Source organism: Drosophila serrata, unplaced genomic scaffold, assembly GCF_035046125.1.
Source record: "Drosophila serrata isolate PLE 108 unplaced genomic scaffold, ASM3504612v1 contig_382, whole genome shotgun sequence".
Classification (NCBI taxonomy): domain Eukaryota; kingdom Metazoa; phylum Arthropoda; class Insecta; order Diptera; family Drosophilidae; genus Drosophila; species Drosophila serrata.
The window spans coordinates 9,532,911-9,545,864 of NW_028257280.1; the positions used below are offsets into that span (position 1 = coordinate 9,532,911).

The following is a 12,954-nucleotide window of genomic DNA, read 5'->3' on the forward strand; positions in this document are numbered from 1 at the left end:
GGATGTATGTATCTTGTATCTTGTATCTTGTATCTCTCGCTCGAATGATTCTGGCGGCTGTTGCCCAATTTCTGGCTCTTTGCTGGCTCTTTTCATTGGAATCGCCCAGAACACGTTTCCACGATCAAACGAAATACAAAAACAACGATGGAAAAAAAAATGAAAGAAAGAAAGAAAGAAAAAGAACAGGAATGAGAAAACTTGTTTGGAAAAGCAGTCCACCGGTGGCCTCATCTCCAAACCGAGCTTAGTTTTTCAGTTTACTTGGAATAGGAATCAAGCCGCGTATCTTGTGATTCGTCTCCGGTTGCGCTCGCTTTCATGGAAAACGTTTCGGGTCCAAAGGAAAAGGGTTCCGAGAATAAAGAGATTCCAGGCCATTAAAGGTTCTGAAGGCATCATAATTAGCTGGGAGAAAGATCATTAAAGATCGTGGTGCACCCCTCCATGAGAGCTGTGTCTAATTGGATAACATGAATTTAATTTTATTTCATTTAATTCGGACGCAGCATCTCAGAAGAAGAACCCACCGAGAGAAACCTCTGGCTCTTCTTTCGCCTTTTTTTATGGCGACTGGCCAATGAACCTGCCTCTGTCTCTCACTTTTCATTCCTTCGGACATATTGCATGTGAATTTGTCCAAGATGATTATATATATTTTGTGGTGGCTTTATTGTTGTCCGAATTTAAATTTTTTAGCCCGAGCACAGACATAACATAATGAAGCCATAAGCCGCCGCCATTTCGGCCATAAACCCATTTGAATATTAATTTTGTTAATTAACTTATTCAAATTCGAGAATCGTTAAAAATGGAAGAAATTCTTTTTATGGCTATCGCTCTATTCCCATCGAAAAAAATAAGAATGTCGCAGCGAATGAAAGGCTTTATTGTCGACGACAAAAGGAAATTATACAAATTATTCACAATAATTGTGACACCCACCAAACCGATCTTCCCACGATGATTGTTGCAGTTGGGAACCGGGTTCTTCTATTTCATAGAGTTTTATGTATTTTTTCATATTTCCTAATTTAAATGGCAAAAATAACAAGCTAGTCCATTTTAGCTTATTAAAAAGAGCTGCAGCATTTGAGGAAGTTAAGGTTTAATTGGGGAAAGTTATGATGTCTTAACTTAATCCTTGATTCCAATAGGAAAGCATTTTATAAACAAGTATCTTATATATAAACTCAATAAATATTTTGTTTATTTTGTGTAAAAATTAAGTAATAAAATCATAATAGACCTGAAAATTGAGAAGACTGAAAATAACTTCATAACTTTACAGTCCCTCGAACAACTTTATTCCGCACAAATCGGTTGCGTTTCCCATTTCCTCTGCCACTTCCCTTTTAGTTTTTCCTTTTCCTCTTTTCCGTTTTTTAAAGTGAAGTTTCAGTCAAATGATTTTACGAGAGAGCCGAGTGCGATCAAAGCGAAAGCGAAACTCTTGAGGGACACATGGAGGCAGTGGCTGCGTTCCTTCTCTGAAAGGCGACTGGAGTGGAGTTCAGTTGGGCATGAAAGTACAAACTGTCGAAGGGCAAGGGAAGTTGACTTTGACCCTGACACCGCACTCTGAGTGTGTGTGAGTGTGTATCTCGAGAGTGCGAGTATCTGTATCCGTGAGTGTTGCACAATGCAAATGCGAAACGAGAAACAAATTTTACGACGTGTTTGACGGCTGTCTGCATGTCTCATGTCGCCTTGTCTTACTGACTCTGAAGCATTGCCTTTCCCTTTTTTCCGGCCCGGCGCCGCTCACTTCCGCAGCGGGAAATCGCGGCATCCTGCATCCAGCATCCTGCATCCTGGTTGGCCGTCAGCCTGGCCTGCATTATTACCTGCTCGGTGTCAAAATCAAACAAGATGTTTACGCCGGCCATAAAGACCTCACTGTCCTCTTTACAGGACAGCTAAAATGGCCAACTATGACGATGATGATGAGTGGCGCCCGGATTTATTGATGGCTCACCGACCTCTTTTCTTGTTTTCTTTACTTGCAGCATTGAGGAACTGAGTGGCATCAGGTGGCACTGACATCCCGTACCAGCTCCAAGCTCCTCCAAAGTCAGGAACCCTCAGCGGTGGCGTCCGGCCAAAGCCACCTCGTTGCGCCGACAGCGGCGAGCATTTCTCCCTCCAGCGTTAGTTCCCATCCTACAGGTAAGATATATACATATATTCAATATTAGCTTATAAGGAAAGTATAAGTATCTTTTAAAATTATAAAATATGTTTATTTATAATTAAGCTTTAAAAATATTTATATATATTCCAATATTAACAAATCTGTACAAATTTATAGTTATATATCAAAAAGAGATTTTTAAAATATCATCTTCCAGATTTTTTTCAAAACCCTTACATAAATGTATTATTGTAATTGCCGTATATGGATTTTTATGTGATTGTACAATGTACATACACACACATTTGACTGAGAACGGGTTAAGGGTTTGCTCAGTCGCATCCTTTTTACGATTTGTTAACATTTCTTTGCCCTCGACTCTGTTTTCTCCTCTGTTTCTTTTCTTCCATTGGCAATTGCCATAAAATTCCCATAATAATTGTCCATTGCAGCGTTAAATTTGGCAATTGCCGCCTTAGGCGGGAAAGGGAAGGAAATCCGTAGAAATGTAAGAAAAACAGCTAGGGAGGGAAGTTGTGACAAAGGATATAGGGGTGGACTTGAGCCCGGGGATTCCTTGATTCCAATTGTGCTGTAATAATTTGTCAAAGGAGCTGGCGCACGCATCTATTTGTTTAGCTAATTAACATTAATTAGCGCCATTTTTGCTGTTGGGATAAGGAAACAACAAGCGATGGAGGGAATACATTTAGAGAAACTAAATAACAATATTTTTATTATTATATATTTTCCTATTCAAAAGTTTAAAAATAGGTCTAATCTTAGATTTTTGTTTAGAATTTATATTGAAATCGATACCACAACCAGGAGATGTGTGTAAACTAACTTACACACAACATGTAAAACCCCTTTTGGACCCCCTTCCCCATTCCAATACTGAAATCTCTGCCATAGATGGCGCTGCGGTGCGCGCGTGTTAAATATTCAAATCAGCCCCCGCTGAAAGAGCACTCCTCCACTGATGAGTCAGTGAGCGGCATGGCACTCGAAGAGTCTTACACACGTATAGTGTACGGTGTACAGTGTGTGTGCATGTGTGGGTGCCACCTTTACTGACCCCGGCAAGCACCTGCTGAGCTCAGCGAATTCCAGAATGTTGAATTGAAAAAATTCAGATTCCGTCTCCGGTAATATTTTCTTTTTTTTTGTAAGTCGTATCCCCCTTAGAACCCAGACGGGCGCTCTCTTTACCCCACACTCACACACACACACACACACAATCTCGTATTGCTGGGATCCACACGCACGCTGTGTATAGTGTACGTGTGCATAACGCCACTGAGAAAAGAGCGCCCTGCTGGGAAACCACCACCAAGTGAGCGCATGCGCGCGCTCTCTTTCGCCTCACACGGACACGGCGCCGTTTCTGGTTTTCAGCGTCCGTGTGTCCATGTGTCCGTGTGTGTGTTTGTCATGTCGCCGCCGCTTGGCGATGTCAGTGTTTCCGTTTCTGGCATCAGTTCGATTTCAACTCTGCCAGCGTGTTATCGTCGATTGTTCGTTCGCTCCGTTCGGTTGGGCAGCAGCTACAACGGCCACCGCGGCAACAACACAACGCACACAGAGGCCCCTCTTGCAACCTCTGGACGAAGCTCACAAGCTCCAGGGACTTGGACGATTTCGAGCAGTTTTCAAACTTAAGCTGGAAATCGAGAAAGGAAAAAAAAACAAATCAAACAAATATATTAAATCACAATCAGAAGACAACACGGCCAGCAAATGTGTGGGAAAAATAATAACATTTTTGTTAACTGTTGCAAACATTGAGTTTAATTGTTTGTTTTGGTCGTAAAATCAAATTTTATGACCAGCAACATAAAAAGGCAAGCCCCAGCAGCAGCAGCAGTGGAAACAACAACACCCAGTCGCGATTTGTGCCGGCATCGAAAAAACTAAAAAACAAAAACACAGTCGGCAATAATAAATTATTTATTATAATTAATACAAAATATCAAAATAAAAATAACCAAGGAAAAAGGAAAAGCAAAGCAAAGCCAAACGTATAGAAACGAAAAAATAAACAGAAACCAGACGAGTGTTTTTAAATTTCCAATTTAAAAAAACAACATAAGAACCAAATTCAAAAATACCCAATTTGAATATTTTGTGAGATTTTGAACACCGCGAACACCCTGTGCAGAGGAAACTCTCTTTTTTCTGGCCGTTCGATCGAATTCATCCGCCCCCTGTGCCACAGCAGCAACAACACTGCGAAGTGACTCTCTTTTGTCGTTCGCTCTTTAAGCTGTGTGCGTGTGTGTGAGTGCGTAAGCGTGTACGCCTCGTCTGTGTGCGTGTGCGGTACGCAAAAATCCAAAGGCTAAAGAATTTTTGGATTTTACAAAAGGAAAAAACTAAAAAACATTAAAACAAAAAATTATAAAAAAACAAAAATTGTAATTAAATATAAAAGGAGAATTAAGAGAGAAACTGAGTAAGAGACCCCGAAAAAGCGGTTGGCGGGTCGCGGCGATCGACCCCGGAAGAACTTCGATTCCTTTCGCCAGTTCGAGTGAAACGCGTGCAAGATAACCGTAAATATTCCACCCCTCCCCCAGACCCCAACCATCCCGCTGGCGTGCGCTCTCTACGACCCCCACGATGTCTCGGCAGTCGGGTCGCACGCCGCTGCCGGGGCGTGGTGGGGGCATCATACACACACCCACGCCCACACCGCCCACCCGCACCTGCAGCCGCATCCGCATCCCGCCATGCAGCAGCATCATCTCCAACAGCAGCAGCAGCAACAGCAGCAGCAGCAGGAGCAGCAGCAGCAGCAGCAGCAACAGCAACAACAGCAGCAGCAGCAGCAACATCTGCAGCAGGAGCAGCAACAACATCTCCAGCAGCTGCATCACCATGCGCACCACCACCTGCCTCAGCCATTGCATACCACCAGCCATCACCACAGCGCGCATCCCCACCTTCAGCAGCAGCAACAGCAACTTGCAACATCGCCCTCCGCGGTGCTGCAGCAGCAGCAGCAGCAGCAGCAACAACAGCAGACGACGCCCACCACACATTCCACGCCCACCCATGCGGTCATGTACGAGGATCCACATCCACCAGTGCCCGTGCCCATTGTCTCCGTGCAGCAGCAACACCTCCCCGCTCCCCAGCAACAGCAGCAGCAGCAGCAACACCCACAACAGCAGCAGCAACAGCTGGCCACTACACCAACGGTGGCCGGTGCCCTCAGTCCCGCCCAAACACCTACTGGTCCCTCCGCCCAACAACAACAACAGCAGCAGCAGCAGCAGACGCAGCAGCAACATCTCACATCGCCGCACCACCAGCAACTGCCGCAGCAGCAACAAACCCCAAATAGTGTGGCTAGTGGCGCCTCCTCGAATCTCCAGCAGCAGCAGCAGCAACAGAACTCAGCGGTCGCTTCTGGCCAGGCGCAGATCGTGGCGCCGACCACAGCCAGTGTTTCTCCCTCCAGTGTTAGTTCCCAGAAGGAAGGTGAGGTCCTTGAAATGATGTGAATGCAAAATCCTATTGATATATTACAAAAATCCTGTCTGCTCTGATAGTTACGTTGTAGGAAAGCTATGTTGTAAAAAAATGGGGCTTCAAGTTCTTATAGGCTATTTAAAATTCAACAACCTAGAGAAATTAATTGAATTCTTTCAAACATTTTTAAAATTCTTTAAAAAACAGATGATAAAAAGTTTAAGAAAGAATAAGGATTCTTTTGGGAAGTTAAGAAGCTCTTCTACGAAAATTCTTAACCCTACTTGAAAAATAAATTTTTAAAATTGATGAAAAAGAATGAGTTACCAAATAGTTATAATTCTCTTCGGTATATTTAAAAAAGAAAAATATAATCAAACTCAGGAGAATTGTTTAACGAAATCTAAAACTTCAAAGAATCATTCAATAAAATATTTTAAAAGAAATCTTTATAATATTCTTTATGAAAAAGAATTTACAAATTAGACATGAAATAGTAAAACTTTTCTTTCAATCATATTAAATAATATTTTAAGTTTTGTTTAGTTCATCGCTCTGCCATAGAAGAGGTGATAAGAGGGCCTATAACCAACAATATGTATTTCATGGGTGGTTCTATAAATGAGTACCGTTAAATGAGGTTTTAATCGTTTGTGTGAAAATTTACTCATTATAGATTTTTTTACGAAAAAGGTTTTAAAAATTAATAACTTTTTGTTTATTGATATTATAGTTTCGTTCTTTTCGTACATATTTAAAAGGGTTTCATTGGGAAATGAAAATAAGTGTTTATATTAAGGGCTTATTATTTATGTTTATTTCAAATATATAACTAAGGTAAAACAAAGGTAAAGTATTATGGATTGCAACTTGTCTTTTTTTTTAAAGACATTACTTGCTGAGAGGGCACTGGAATGTAGCATTTTATTAGGTTAAGATACATTTTTGTGAAACTTATGCATTCGTGAAATTATAAATGAGTAAAGATACTTATTTAAGTATTTAACAATTAGTATGATAAGGCAATTCTTTTACCTTTAGTTGAGATCTATTAGGTCGCATTAAGTATTCATAAATAGTCGTAAAAATACACACTCCCACGCAAAGATTGACTAGATATTAATAGGCCACTTTCGTTACCTTTCAGACATCAATATGTCCATCCAATTAGCGCCACTGCACATACCCGCCATCCGGCCAGGTCCGGGCTTTGAGACGGACGCCTCGGCGGCGGTCAAGCGGCACACGGCCCCCTGGCCATACAATGATGACGGCTTCAACCAGTACCACGCCTCCGCGTCGCAGTACTACATGGAGCAGCGGGATCGCAAGCACATGTTCCCCTACTACCCAGACACCCAGTTTCAGGTGAGGTCGCCACACCTGGCACGCCATTAGCCCCCCCCCCAAGATGCACCTGCCATGAACAATTCCTTATCGCAGCAGTACTGGCCTAACTACCGCACCGACCAGCCGACCTCAGCGGCGGCGGCGGCCTACATGAGCGCCACCGAGGACCGACACGTGAGCGCGGCAGCAGCGGCCCGGCAGTCCGTCGAGGGCACCTCGCAGTCCAGTTATGAGCCGCCCACGTACTCCTCGCCGGGCGGTCTACGGGGCTATCCCAGTGAGGCCTACTCCAGCTCAGGTAAGTTGGAGATGTTGGGAGAGTCAAGGGAAGGTTAGCTTCAACACGGGAACAAATATTTACTTAAATCGTTTTATAAATATTTAAATTTCGTATTTAATTTAATTAATTCATAAAATACATACAATTACTTGAAGCATTTTACAAAAGATTAATTGCGGCATTTAATTTAATTTATTTATAAAATAAATATTATTCTGGTATTTATACTTGAGGTATTTTCTGAGATTTTATACTAGTTCTAGACTTGGCATTCCTTTTATTTATGAAACACTCCAAAATGTGTTCTTAGTGAAAGTATTTAGTATTCAACAAATAAAGCCAATTAAATACGTTTTATAAAGACTATAGGTTTAAGATACATTACCAGTTTGAAAACATAAACGTAGACAGCTTTAATTAAATTTGATTTATATTTTGTATCTTAACTCATTTGAATTAAATGTAAAAGAAGTAACTCAGAACATTTAGAAAGTATCTTCGATTTTTCCATGTGCATTTCGTTGGCTGCTGTTGTCACCTTATCGGCTTGGAAAAACGAATTGCAAAAACCGAAACCGAAACGGCAAACTTGCCGTTCAATTAGCGTAGTGCAAAACAGCCCATAAATCGATTGTCGCTATTTGGCTAACGTTACGCCTTAATGTGGGTGTGAAAGTCGTTGGAAGCACATTCTATGGAGGCTATGTTTCGCTGGTGTCGTCTTATCACCAGAAGTTGAGAGTTTTAAGTTCTGTCAACTAATCACCTAGGGATTCCCCAATACTAAAGAAACGTTTTTATCGGGTTATATATCATAAAAAAGCAGGCACTTCAATGGCTACTCTAACAAGTTTTGCGAAGGCCAAGTATGCATATTTCCAATATTCACAACACCTAAATAGTTGACAAGTTTTCAAAAGACACCTTCAATAAGTGAGATGTCAGAGTGGGGTTGAAACTTATTTATTAATATTCTCTTAGGTTTATTTAAATTGTGTGCAATGCAAGACAAGATAAATGTCTTATCAATGACCCATTATAGTTATATGTAACTAAAAAAATAAATCCAAATTGTCACATTGCTTAAGCATAAACTTAAATGCTTCATTTGGGAGCCCAATGACCGGGAACGAATGTATGCATTATCCATTATCCATTATCCATTACCCATTACTCAGTCGGGTGTGAATGGGCCTCATGCCAATTCGGAGCCCCGCTCCCTGTACTGCAGCCAATTAAGGGGCCATAAACACTGAATTGAATAATTTTGTATAACGCTTATTGCTAAACAATTTCCTTAATTGCTCTATAAACTTTACGATCTGATATTACATTAAAAACGGAAATAGTGCGGGGACCACCAGCAGTTTTTTGATTTTGTCTGCTGACTTTAACCTTAAAAACCCTTTTATATTATTTTTTTCAGGAGCCTCTGGTGGATTGTCGGTGGGTGCTGTGGGTCCTTGCACGCCCAACACCGCCCTGCACGAGTGGACCGGCCAGGTGTCAGTCCGAAAAAAGCGAAAGCCTTACTCCAAGTTCCAGACCCTGGAGCTGGAGAAGGAGTTCCTCTTTAATGCCTATGTGTCCAAGCAGAAGCGCTGGGAGCTGGCCAGGAATCTGCAGTTGACCGAGCGACAGGTGAGTTCTACTACTTGGAAAATTATCAACTAGGAATCTAATACTATATATAATATTTTTTCAGGTTAAGATATGGTTCCAGAATCGGCGCATGAAGAACAAGAAGAACTCACAGCGCCAGGCCAATCAGCAGAATAATAACAACAATTCGAGCAGCAATCACAACCATGCGCAGCCAACACAGCAGCATCATAGCAACCATCATCTGAACCTTGGCTTGAGCATGGGTCACCACTCCACGAAGATGCACCAGTGACCCTTGGACAATGGCAGTGCGGGAGCAATGGGCTTTGCCACCTACTAGCAGTTAGCCAATCCGAGTTCGGTGAATCCCCAGCAGCCGCAGCCGCAGCCGAACTCGCAGGGGGATCCTCATACGCATCCGCATTCGAATCCCCATCCCCTGACCGATCCGAACCACCATCTGATCAAGAACGAGCTGGCCCTGGACTTTCCCTGTTAGCCAGCGAATGGAGATATATATAATGAGAAAGTGAAAGTAAAATGTACAAAACCCAGAGAGATCTCTAGGATGAGGAGGAGGTTGAAGGATCATGATCTGTGGCAGCCCAGTACCGCGCTGGCATCGCTGACAAACGATTGGAATGCAGTTAATTATTAAGTCAGTTGTAGAGATCCCCAGAGATCCCAGACCCAGCAGCTTAGTTCGGTAGTTGAATATATAGATACGAGTAAGATGGCAGCAGAAGCAGCAAATATGGAATATGAAAATATATATGTATATGTACTATATGTACTTCTCTTGACGCTCTCATTAAACTTAGCGAGCACCATGAATTTTCTGAATTATATATTATGAATATGAATATACTTAAACGTCAACGTGAATATAATCCCGCATAAATTATGAATACACGCGTTCGAGTAGTAGATTTTACCATAACTATCCATTTAAGAGCGGCTAAATTAGGATGAGCACATTGTAGACCCAGCAAAAAACAAAATAATGTTCTTAAAAAACAAAACAAAACGAATTGTTTAACAATTTTCGAGATCCTCCCAACACACGCACACACACACACACACACTCCGCAAGGCCTAGGATAAATTTTTTCGTGTTCGATGTTCGTCGTGTCGTGTCCTTTGATACCCTTTAAGTTCCTGTATATAAACTAAGACAGTGCGCCGGTACCTCCCGGCCAAAGCAACCACTCGATAAATTAATCTAAATGCAGATATATAAATTGAAGATATTCGATATGTGTATGATATATGAAGTCGAATTCGATTTTAGCAAATGGTATAATAGTAAGTCGCAAATTTTCAATGTGTGTGTGCATGTTTACTCCATAGTTGAAAGTCGCTTTCGAATTAAATTAACTCTAAACTACTCGTACTAAATCCAGCATACACAAAACTAAAGAAAATCTAAATGAAGATGAATATACATTTTACTAAAGTAAGCGAGTGTGAACAAAAACAGAAAAAACAAAAAAACAAGAGAAAGGAATCGATGGACGGGGTGGACATGTCGAGGAGAAAGTAATTAGCATACCGTAACAGCTACTTATATAACTTACACATAGTACTATATACCATATAGTAATCGTACATATGCATATACATATATTTTCATGTGTATCGATGCCGCTTGATCCTGATATTAAGTCTAAGTTTAGTTGTGTTGTGTAATTATCGATTTTGTTAATGTTTTGCCCCGAGCATTATATTATTATGCTAAAACCTAAACCTAATCCTAAAGCCTATACACCTACACCTACACACCTATGCCTCTCATTCTATATGTGTATAATTAGATATATGCATAATTGATGAAGAAATGATTTCACCCACTGCTTTATTCATGTTCTTGTATTATTATTATTTCGAGCCCTCGATAAGTTGTAGTCTAAAGTCGGTTATGTTTATGATTATGTTCGATTATAGTTTGTTTAGTGAATTTTAATCTAGCATTAGCAATTCTCTTTTTTAAAAAGTTAATTATTGTGAATAAAATACAACAATTTGCAGCAGTGCAAAAAATATACACACAATTCAAACGTATTCCAACTTCTTTGGCGGTTTTTTCAATGATCGCTGTACCATTATTTAATTATATCCTGTATATTTCGAATTATTTTCCATGATTTATTTCTCATCTCCTGTATCTGTTTTTGTTTTCGGTAAGTACACCAAAGAGGAGGATGTCAACACATCGCAAACGACCTCTCTCACCATCGAATTTACTCATAGACATCCATAACATACTCGGTACTCGTACTCGTACACCACGTAAATCAAAATACGTATGTACTGCACTTACTCGTAAGCGGATCAGTTCGTAATCTCAGCTCTCTCAGCCAAATTGAAAAACTAAAACTAGGCTTTCTGGTCATCAAAATAAAACATCATAAATACGTTTATATTTTCTTTGAAATTTTCTTTCGTTTCCATTGGGTTTTTCTGATTTTTCGTTACCATCTCTGTTCTCAACTGGTATTGTAATACAGTGCTTAAATAAATTAAAACTAGAATTAATAGTCTTGTTTCGGCATATGTCTTAAGATTAAATAAATTATTATGTAACTGTGTTTCTGGAACTTTTCTTAATATCTACATGTAAATATCTATATCATACTGGCATATGGTTCTTTATGAGAAAAGCGTAAGTAATTTGGATTTAAAGTTTTAATTAAACTCTGACTTTAGTGCATTTTAAAAGGAAATGGTTTAAATGGTTTATTAAAAAATTTAATTATTGATGAAATTGGTAGATAACTTTAAAAAAGGTATGCAAATTAAAACAGGAGTTCAAGGATATTATAATTTTAGTCAAGAATATAATTTCCTAATCAGCATCAACAGCCATGTCGATATAGTCAGTAGTTCGATCTGAATAGTTATGTTAATGTTAGTTAATATTAATGTTATAAATTCTCTCACTGTGTATATGTAAGGTGAAATGAGCCGGATCGAACGACTATATCATATAGCCGCTCTTACTTTATCCAGCGTTTTTACTCTGTCTCCAGATCCCTCCCTCGCTCTATGGCTCCCTCTCTCTATGTATCTGCGTCTGCCTTTCTCTATAGGTACCTCTTTCTCTCTCGCTCTCTCTCTCTCACTTTCTCTGTTAGCCTAGCTCTCTCTCTCACTTTCTCTGTTCTCTTCACTCGGGGACTATAAATAGAGGCACAGCCCGCCCGCCGGCCTCATTCTGTTCGTGGCCGCCTCCCTGTTAACATCGATGGTGATAGTGGAAGTGATAGTGGTAGTGATTGGGATTGCCCTTCGATCCAGAAATATCACCTGTTTAATGCAATATGAATATATAACCAAGAAGAAGCTTACTGCTTGCTATGCAATTATTTTTTCATTTATTGCCATGGCTCGCATTACTTTATTTTAATTCAAAGTGACTCAGCAATTTGTATTAAGGTTTATCTTATCAAAGTTAACAGCCTAATTAAATTATAAATTGTTCACGACTACTAGTACTTACCCTTTTAATATTTCCAACTTTTGCTATTTTATTATACCTTTGGAAGGTATTATAGTTTTAGTCATAAGCTTGCAACTCAGTGAAGCAGTCATTTCCGGCCCTATAAAATATATATATTCTGGATCAGCATCAACAGCTGAGTCGATCTAGCCTAGTTCAAAAAGAAGCAAAAACTTCAACATTTTTCAAAATTTCAAAAATTTGATAAGATTGTTTAATTTAATTCGTTGATTTGATCGTTAAAATTGTCAAAAATTTGCAAAATTTTTAAATGTGTTATATTTAAAAACTTAGTATTCAGATTTGTTAAGGCTATAAGAACATGAAAAGAAAAGCTATACAAATTGAAATTAATGCATATATGGACAATATCGATTTGAAATCATACAAATTTAGATTTATACATCTTTGGTTTACTAATCTTATACATATATACTAGGGCTTCTCGGGGCTAGCTTCCTTAACTGTTCAGTTATCTTATTAGTGAACTAAAAAATAATACTTTTTCCTAACAAAGCAGATAATTAAATGGTGTAACTCTCTAAAGGTTTTCAATATTTACCGCCTTGCAATGTTATCGAATTGTGATTACTACTTTTTAGTAAGTCA

General features: G+C 39.7%; 1 protein-coding gene across 2 annotated transcripts; it reads left to right on the top strand.

Moving 5' to 3' along the window:
• The first annotated feature begins 3,632 nt into the window (after positions 1–3,632).
• On the top strand, positions 3,633–10,897 carry Abd-B (Homeobox protein abdominal B). 2 transcript variants are annotated; one of them, XM_020962288.2, is made up of 5 exons: positions 3,633–5,620; positions 6,759–6,979; positions 7,055–7,259; positions 8,668–8,882; positions 8,947–10,897. In XM_020962288.2, exons 1-5 carry the CDS (start codon positions 4,867–4,869, stop codon positions 9,136–9,138), a joined length of 1,587 nt encoding a protein of 528 aa, XP_020817947.2. In that variant the 5' UTR covers positions 3,633–4,866; the 3' UTR covers positions 9,139–10,897. The 2 variants fall into 2 exon arrangements, with proteins under 2 accessions (XP_020817947.2, XP_086697133.1); XM_086841007.1 differs by having other exon boundaries at positions 7,058–7,259.
• The last annotated feature ends 2,057 nt before the right edge of the window (positions 10,898–12,954 follow it).

Coding starts and splice junctions, on each gene's coding strand:
- Abd-B (XM_020962288.2), top strand. CDS start 4,867: ATGCAGCAGCATCATCTCCAACAGCAGCAGCAGCAACAGCAGCAGCAG. Junction 5,621..6,758: donor TGTTAGTTCCCAGAAGGAAG/GTGAGGTCCTTG, acceptor GTTACCTTTCAG/ACATCAATATGTCCATCCAA. Junction 8,883..8,946: donor TGCAGTTGACCGAGCGACAG/GTGAGTTCTACT, acceptor ATATTTTTTCAG/GTTAAGATATGGTTCCAGAA.